Raw genomic sequence first — 9,859 nt, forward strand, 5'->3', positions numbered from 1 at the left:
TCGAAAGCCCATATCGACGATTTTTCGTTGAATGGTTCGCACGCTGACACTTGTTTATGGCCCAGCACTGAAATCTGGTGCACTTTGCAGAAGGGTTGTACGTTGTCACGTTGAACGATTCTCTTCAGTCGTCCTTGGTCCCGTTCTTGCAAAATCTTTTTCCAGCCGCAGCGAAGCCGGAGATTTGATGTTTCACCGGATTGCTCAAATTCACGGTACACTCCTGAAACGGTGCTACGGAAAATCCCCACTTCATCGCTGCCTCGGAGTTGCTGTGTCCCATCGCTCGTGCGCCAACTATAAAACCACGCTCAGACACACATAACTCTTAATAGCCTGCCGTTGTAGCAGCAGTAACTGAACTAACAACCGCACCAGACACTTGTTGTCTTATATAGGCGTTGTCGACCGCAGCGCCGTATTCTTCCTGTTTACATATCTCTGTATTTGAATACGCATACCTATACCAGTTTCTTTGGCGCTTCGGTGTATAATTCACTGCCGCTGTGATTGCAGACAGTTCAGGTCGCCCTTTACAAGATAAGCATAAATCACTTTTCTATTGGCGGCACAATTTGCAGATGCTCACCCACATGACATTACGATGAATGCTACATAAGTAAACATTGCGAGGCCCAGACATGTGTTTGTCATAAGGAATGTTCCATTCCCAACGTAAAGCACAATAAATTACACGTCAACATAACTAATCCTGAGATAACAAAAAAAAAAGAACTATAAAAATAAGACGATCGAAACTTATTCACTTTCACTATCAGTCTGTTATTGCCCATTTTGCTTTTCAAGGGAATTACCCAGAAGTTAAATGAGGCCTTTACTTACTACTTTTGCTACATTGTTGCAAGTCCGACCTATATAACTGTATTCGATCGTTATTGCACGATTATAAGGACTAAAAAGTCTACCTAACTGCGAAATTGATGAGGTTACCCCGCATTACTCCATTGTAGCCAAACACCTGTTGCAACGGTGCAAGGCCACACCAGTAGTGAACATCATTAATGATACAAAACTCACCAAGTGGTAAAAAATAAATTGCATAACCAGACGAGTACTCGATTGCACAAATACAACTTCAGTCAGTCAGCAATGAAGTTTTGAACTCAAAGTCCCACAGTAGGACGTACATTAAATCAAAAGTAATATTGCATACACTCAGTTGAATAAATGAAATTTGCAGTCGGAACATCAGTAGAGACCCCGACACCCCTCTGTCACATGTAAATGGTCCTCCAAACGACATGTAAAAATTTGTTTAACAGCAAACTTCGTAATTATATCTATTCATATGTGAATGTAATACAAGAAACAGTTCCAATCATTAATGTCAAAGATTGCAGAAAAATAGAATTAAAATAAAAGTTTCTCATTAGTATATCTTTATTGTTTACTAATTATCTATAATTAATATGAAATTTGATCAGTATTAACAAACTTAACAGACATAGCTTCTATTTCCCTCTAATGCGTCACAAGAAAAAATGTTAACTACTACTCTCGTGTTACTAAAACATCCGAAGTTCGCTACTTCATATCCAGAGAAAAAGGAAGTCACCTGTGAAACACAGTCATCTTGTAAAAGAATTATGAGAAGTAAGCATGTATGATGTGGACGCGAGGCAGTTCATCCATTAATCAACAGATATGACATAATCGATCCCGTCTTACGTGCCTGAAGGTGAAGTCTTGTGGTTTCTAAATCGATTGCAATTAAAGTGGATAAAACAGCTACAGATGTTCGGACATGGAAATATAAAAGGAAGTGCACAGTAGTTCCTTTCTGATGTGAACAGTTCAGCAGCAGAGCAGACGTCCACACATGTTACAAGAGTTCATAAATACTACACTCATACTTTGGTTGTGGAAACGTTTACAATTAGGGGGACAAACGTAAAACTTGCCATTCTCTTTCAGAGTTATCGATCGACGACGTCGCAGCCCAGGCGTTCGTGTTCTTCATCGCGGGTTTCGAGACCTCGTCAACCACCATGAGCTTCGCCCTTCACGAGCTGGCTCACCACCCAGACATCCAAGCGCGCCTGCAGGACGAGATTGACTCAGTCCTTAAGCAGCACGATGGCCAAGTCACCTACGAAGCAATCAACAGTATGTCCTACCTCGACAAAGTAGTCGCAGGTATGTATGAGCGTTTATGTTCTCTCAAAAGTTCGTCATAATTTAAATGTGCTGCAGAGCTGTGAATAATTCCACATTTTCTGTCATCATAAACTAAAGGCTATGAATTGTCGATTTAGCCACGTTCCTCTCTCCATTGTCTTCCTCCTCAATTCTTCATACGATTTTATCCCAATATCTTCTTTGATGTTATTAAAATACGTTGCTCTTTGCCTGCCTCTTGGTTGTTTCCCTAAAACTTTTCCTTCAAATACATTCTTTAGGAACTGGTTGTGTCTCATTATGTGCCCTACCAAGTACTTAGCTTAACCACATACATAGAAGCTGGGTTCCAACAAACATTTATAACAGCAGTGACTTTTATTGATCTTACAGCTGCCTATGACACAGTATGGAAGAAATTCCTCGCAAGTGCTGTAATTGCCGAACCTTAATGCGTCTCACAAACAACGAGTTATCTGAGAGGCACTTCCAAGTAGCGCTCGCCAGTCGATTAAGCAGACAGAAGAATCTCAATAATACACTCCTGGAAATTGAAATAAGAACACCGTGAATTCATTGTCCCAGGAAGGGGAAACTTTATTGACACATTCCTGGGGTCAGATACATCACATGATCACACTGACAGAACCACAGGCACATAGACACAGGCAACAGAGCATGCACAATGTCGGCACTAGTACAGTGTATATCCACCTTTCGCAGCAATGCAGGCTGCTATTCTCCCATGGAGACGATCGTGGAGATGCTGGATGTAGTCCTGTGGAACGGCTTGCCATGCCATTTCCACCTGGCGCCTCAGTTGGACCAGCGTTCGTGCTGGACGTGCAGACCGCGTGAGACGACGCTTCATCCAGTCCCAAACATGCTCAATGGGGGACAGATCCGGAGATCTTGCTGGCCAGGGTAGTTGACTTACACCTTCTAGAGCACGTTGGGTGGCACGGGTTACATGCGGACGTGCATTGTCCTGTTGGAACAGCAAGTTCCCTTGCCGGTCTAGGAATGGTAGAACGATGGGTTCGATGACGGTTTGGATGTACCGTGCACTATTCAGTGTCCCCTCGACGATCACCAGTGGTGTACGGCCAGTGTAGGAGATCGCTCCCCACACCATGAAGCCGGGTGTTGGCCCTGTGTGCCTCGGTCGTATGCAGTCCTGATTGTGGCGCTCACCTGCACGGCGCCAAACACGCATACGACCATCATTGGCACCAAGGCAGAAGCGACTCTCATCGCTGAAGACGACACGTCTCCATTCGTCTCTCCATTCACGCCCTTCGCGACACCACTGGAGGCGGGCTGCACGATGTTAGGGCGTGAGCGGAAGACGGCCTAACGGTGTGCGGGACCGTAGCCCAGCTTCAGGGAGACGGTTACGAATGGTCCTCGCCGATACCCCAGGAGCAACAGTGTCCCTAATTTGCTGGGAAGTGGCGGTGCGGTCCCCTACGGCACTGCGTAGGATCCTACGGTCTTGGCGTGCATCCGTGCGTCGCTGCGGTCCGGTCCCAGGTCGACGGGCACGTGCATCTTCCGCCGACCACTGGCGACAACATCGATGTACTGTGGAGACCTCACGCCCCACGTGTTGAGCAATTCGGCGGTACGTCCACCCGGCCTCCCGCATGCCCACTATACGCCCTCGCTCAAAGTCCGTCAACTGCACATACGGTTCACGTCCACGCTGTCGCGGCATGCTACCAGTGTTAAAGACTGCGATGGAGCTCCGTATGCCACGGCAAACTGGCTGACACTGACGGCGGCGGTGCACAAATGCTGGGCAGCTAGCGCCATTCGATGGCCAACACCGCGGTTCCTGGTGTGTCCGCTGTGCCGTGCGTGTGATCATTGCTTGTACAGCCCTCTCGCAGTGTCCGGAGCAAGTATGGTGGGTCTGACACACCGGTGTCAATGTGTTCTTTTTTCCTTTTCCAGGAGTGTAGTTTTCCTCATGGTACTGTTTTGGCACCAGTTCTGTGGGACTCAGGAACATCTGATCTCTCTGGAACGGAGTTGAGGAAGTTTATTCATGCTTACGTTCAGGCTTTGGCCACTCAATAGAGAAGTCTTGAAGCTTGTGAAGAGATACTCTGCACACCTAATTACAGTGCAAGAATATTTCAAACAGTGGAGATTAACATCATATAGAACGAAGACGGGAGTTAGCTTTTTTCTTTCTTAACAAAGATCAATGTAAAGCTAAATGTCACCTTTAACGGTCGAATCCTCCACCACCAACTTCCCAAAATATTTCTGAGCAACTCTTGAGGGAACCTCGTACTACAAGAACGACATAGAAAACACCGAAGGAGAGCTGAGATTGTGCAATAGCCTCGTGCAGGCACTGAGTGGTACCTCATGGGACGATAGAACATTACTATGTTATCTCTTAGAACTTGTTAGTCTACTGCTGTATACTGTGTTCCATTGTGGGTTAATAATTCACATGTGAAAGAAAAAATCGACGAATTCAGTAATGAGGGCAGTAGTAGGTTTTATCAGATCTAGTCCTCTTCACTAATTACCAACTCTAAGCCACAGTGCACCACCAAATATTCGCTGTCAGATTGCTCTTTTCAAGGATATTAAGCATTTCGATGGGAGCAGGAAACTATTGTTCCTCTATCTTACTAAACTTAGTTTCTAACCAGACATTAACACTGCTAACCACAATCTAGTGTACAATTAATTTGCAAGTAAATTTCGAACAAGTATACCAACCGTTAGAAAACATTTACACCTAAATGAAATGTAGAATCGTTTATTACAGCGCCGTCTAAAGCGAATGAAAAAAATGGATTTATAAAATCGTTCGTATTTTTGGGCGTACAATCCGAACATGCAGTAAAAATGGGGGACACCAACTTGAAAGTACTGTTACAAAGTTGACCCCGCCCACGCAGAAGGGGTGGTCAGGAGGTGGCCAGTTGTAGTACAGAAGATGTTCCCCCTTTAGCAACATTCACTTTTCGTCTACAACATTTTTTTCTACGATACGACGTTTTCGAGATAGTTGTCTCAAGCTAAAACAAACACATTGTAAGCTAATGGTATCCAAGATGCCTACAGTATACATATCGAAGAAGAGGACGAGATGTGACTGTTCTAAAATTGCAGAAGAACTCGAAGGTTCAAATGGGCACGAGAGAAACGTGATACGTTCACTAGGATATGTAACATGCTAACGACAGGGCCATGTACATCCCATTGAGACCTCCAACAATTAAGATTTCCGCATGTGTGGTATTAAAGTCGTTATTTTCTTATCAGTGTTATACACGATAGTTACAGGAATGTTGACAGATTGCTTGATAATTTGGTAAACGGGCAGTATCTTGTCTCAGCGATCCAGGGATGTAAGCTCTAGTTGCAGAGTTTCATTTCTTCGTGTCGCTAATGTCTGAAACTTTGGCTCATAATTTACAGCAATCTGTTTTAGGCTATTTTTGAAATTTATTTGCAACTGCGGAATCTTTCTGACATCAGCTGCATTAGGTACGAAGATATTACCGTACGATGACACACGAAAATTTCTGCCTGACCGGAACTCGAACCCAGATTTCCTTCTTCTCGTGAGTGATCACTATCTAAGCACGCTTCCAGGCTCAATCTTCCATATCTCATACTGTCTACGATTTCATCGGTCGCAACTTTACTTGGATTCCCGCCACAGTGTTTCAAGGAGACAAACGCATTCAACATTAGTATCATGGTCGTAATTTTGGCCACCGAGGCTTGTATACCTACCTCTAACAGTGTCTGAAGAAACAGAGACTGCTGACGGTCTTGTAGCTGTACTAAATTATTAAATTTATTTGAAATTTTAAAATTTTTGGTACAGTTGCAAGATCGTCAACAACGTCTGTTTCGTCAGACATTGCTAAAAATTAGTATTAGAAGCTTTGTTAGGCAAAATTACATTCGTGATATTAACGTTGAATGCCTTTATCTCCTTAAAACCCTGTGGCCGGAATCCTAGTAAAGTTAACAGCGAGCGATGGGCTCGTAGACAGCATGAGATATGGAAGTTTGGGACGATCGTGGAAGCGTGCTTGGACAGGAAAAGTCTTTAAGGCGACCGCTCGCGACAAACGGGAAATCCGGGTTCGAGTCCCGAGCCCAAAAATTTTTCAAGTCCCACAAATGAGATGTCTTCGTACCTAAAGCAGATAATGTCAACAACATTCCTCAATCGCGAACGAATGTTATGAACTTACCACAGCTGCAATATCACCACCAGTTTCAGTTTCTTCAGACACTGATAAAAATAAGTGCTAATTTACTGTGTTGTTTCTGTTACAGAGACCCTGAGATTATATCCGCCAATTGGAGGGCTGACCAGGGAATGTAATGCTGAGTACAAGATCCCTGACAGCGAGGTAGTCCTGGACAAAGGAATCTCTGTCACGATACCTGTGTACGACCTGCACCACGACCCCGAGTTTTACCCGGACCCTGAGCGCTTCGACCCCGAGAGGTTCTCTGAGGAGCAGAAGGCCCAGAGGCACTCCTACGTCTACCTGCCGTTCGGAGAGGGCCCACGCAACTGCATAGGTGGGTCCCGTAACAGGCTGCACTCAGCAACCTGACGGCAGTTCACTGAATCCTAACTCCGTAACGCCATCCAAAAATTAGAGATACACGACACACAAACGATTCCGTTGGCATATTGCGTCACAATATGTGCCAGAGGGAGAAAGACGTCTTACACAGAAAGGAACGACATTTGGAATTTTCCTTGCCCTGTCATGTCCACTTGATCTGTAGACGAGAAAATATCCTTGGAAAGGGTAGACGGAATACGTTTAAGAAATCAGAGGAAATTTGCAACTGTGGGGGCTACGCGTTATACGAACATGTCACCAGTGGGGAATCTGAATCCATGCGTCTACTTTAGTCGCAGCACCAGCTGGCGGCACTTCTACGCTGTGGCAGCGAAACTCCCATACCTCACGTCACGGTTCTCGCTGTTACCTACTGGTGGGTCCTGCAGTTACAAGTCAGTCTCACCCAGTATTACTGTACTGCGTTTCCCTGGTCGAGGACCACTTTTTTTACTGGTTCGGAATAGTCTGTCTGAGATAGACCCAACCACCTCTCACTTTGGTCCAGTTTTGTAATCAATATTTAATTTGAGGACCCATTTGTAGAAAGACATGTATTTAAGCCGCCCTTCGTCTCTTTCACGTGTTGATCTGTGTTTGGAATACTGAAGAAGCTTTCAAAGGACGCTTTTATCTTCGCACAAAATTTTCCATTCAATATTTTTTGTTAACTCCAGATTACTGCCATGATCCTCGCTACATGTGCATACGATTCCCTAGCAGATCTGGTTATTCACTCCGAAGCTTAATTTGTTACACCGTAAGTCTGAATAAATTCTATTATTTCCGATTGCATCATACAGCATGACTGTTCCTGAAACAGATTTTCACTCTGCAGCGGAGTGTGCGCTGATATGAAACTTCCTGGCAGATTAAAACTGTGTGCCGGACCGAGACTCAAAATCGGGACCTTTGCCTTTCGCGGGCAAGTGCTCTACCAACTGAGGTACCGAAGCACGACTCACGCCCCGTCATCACAGCTTTACTTCTGCAAGTACCTCGTCTCCTACCTTCCAAACTTTCGCAGGGGAGCTTCTGTAAAGTTTGGAAGGTAGGAGACGAGGTACTTGCAGAAGTAAAGCTGTGAGGACGGGGCGTGAGTCGTGCTTGGGTAGCTCAGTTGGTAGAGCACTTGCCCGCGAAAGGCAAAGGTCCCGATTTCGAGTCCCGGTTCGGCACACAGTTTTAATCGACCAGGAAGTTTCATGACTGTTCCTGTTTCGTATTTCTTAAACGTTTAACCGTTTTTCTCCATTATTCTTTCTCTCGTCTCGACCCGCCCAGAGAGCGGCGCGCCTTAGTACGCCGTTGCAGGGAATCAAGGAGACGCGTCGCTCAAGAATCAAACCGCCCGGTGAATTAACGACGAAGGCCGGTGTGTCGGCCAGCCAGCCTGTGGTTTTTAGGCACTTCCCCACGACCGACTAGCTGAATACCGGGCTACCTTAATGTAAAAGGCGAAACGCACCTGAACCATAAATAAACGTGAATTACAGCTAGGAAAAGGCATTACAGTTTATAAAAAACAAAGTGAAGACAGTATTTCTATATTGGATTTCCTCTGACTAGCCCAATAATTTCTTCAGGAAATCGAATATTTCACCGTTTCAAAAATATATTTCACCACTTTCAGCCGCTTGTGCAATGCAACGAAAACAGGATTACGATATAATTGATACTCGATTTAGCACAGAGACACATTTGAATCGATTCTTTTCTATCTTTAAAAATACATACGAGTACATAGAAGCATACATATACAGGGTGGTCCATTGATAGTGACTGGGCCAAATATCTAACGAAATAATCATCAAACGAAAAAACTACAAAGAACGAAACTCGTCTAGCTTGAAGGGGGAAACCAGATGGCGCTATGGTTGGCCCGCTAGATGGCGCTGCCATTGTTCAAACGGATATCAAATGCGTTTTTTTTAAAAATAGTAACTCCCATTTTTATTACATATTCGTGTAGTACGTAAAGAAATATGAATGTTTTAGTTGGACCACTTTTTCGCTTTGTGATAGATTAATATTTTCCAATTGTTCCAGGTATGCGATTTGGATTGTTACAAACGAAGGTCGGCCTTACGAACATACTCTCAAACTATAAGGCAGAACCATGTGAGAAGACCGTTCGCCATTTGTCCTTTGAACCCAGATCTATCATCCTCACACCGGAAAGTGGTATACAGCTGAGACTGAGCAAGAGAAACAAAGTATAGTGCTTGTTGCGTATTATTGGATGCTTTACAAAAGACAATGCCTAAAAATTATTATAATTGTAGCTGAAGTAATAAAGATATTGTACCTGGTTCATTGTTTGTGCTGAAGATATACACCTGCTGGTAATAGTTCCCATATTTTCCACAAATCAATGGGCAGAAGCCATTTACAGTGAGTGTCGTCGCTTAATGTGCCTGTATAGCACTGGCAGTAAGTGTTCTATATAAAACATGGCATGTAGAAACTCAACGGCCTTTTCCTTCACAATCCGTACAACGGACAGTGAATATAGGTGCGACTATTTGTAATTATACCTAAGCTTAATTAGAATAAAATACTGTTGCATGATATTTGTGTATGGTATCATAATTGTTAAGACCATACGTCTAAGGAAGAATTCTCCTTCAAGCGTGTGTTTTACTTTTCCTTATTCAGACATTAACTAGCTTTTGGTTAGACAATGTACCTCGTAAAAGTAAGGACATTTTGTACATGACATATTGGTAACACGCATTACACTATTACCTTGCAAATTACGTAGTGTCGCAACGTGGAATATAATCACCTACCGACTACAACAAAACATCGATCTGATCAGTGACACCAAAGCAGCACTATTGTCGTGTTATTTGGAACGTTACTGAATCGAACACCATTCCTACATGGCTGTGTAGGCTCTCTAGCTAAAAGGTAGAGTTGTGTGTAGAAAAAGCATGCTGACGTCAGCAACCGACATTTTGCGCCCATCGTGCTGCTGGTCATACATTGACCACTGTGGTATATTTAGCCGCTTCTAATAAGCGAGCTCAACAGAATCACTTATTGCTAAGGTACAGTACTATCTTGAAACAGAACGTCTTGAATCCTAAACC

General features: G+C 44.0%; 1 protein-coding gene across 1 annotated transcript in view; it reads left to right on the forward strand.

Moving 5' to 3' along the window:
- Positions 1-8,986, forward strand: part of LOC124798796 (probable cytochrome P450 6a14) — a 35,226-nt gene extending 26,240 nt beyond the window's left edge. Inside the window, exons 5-7 of the mRNA XM_047262325.1 lie at positions 1,902-2,157; positions 6,463-6,714; positions 8,814-8,986. Of these exons, the coding sequence (XP_047118281.1) occupies positions 1,902-2,157; positions 6,463-6,714; positions 8,814-8,986 (681 nt within the window). The remainder of the gene's footprint in view (positions 1-1,901; positions 2,158-6,462; positions 6,715-8,813) is intronic.
- Positions 8,987-9,859: the final 873 nt, after the last annotated feature.

The sequence above is a fragment of the Schistocerca piceifrons genome, chromosome 5, assembly GCF_021461385.2.
Source record: "Schistocerca piceifrons isolate TAMUIC-IGC-003096 chromosome 5, iqSchPice1.1, whole genome shotgun sequence".
NCBI lineage: Eukaryota > Metazoa > Arthropoda > Insecta > Orthoptera > Acrididae > Schistocerca > Schistocerca piceifrons.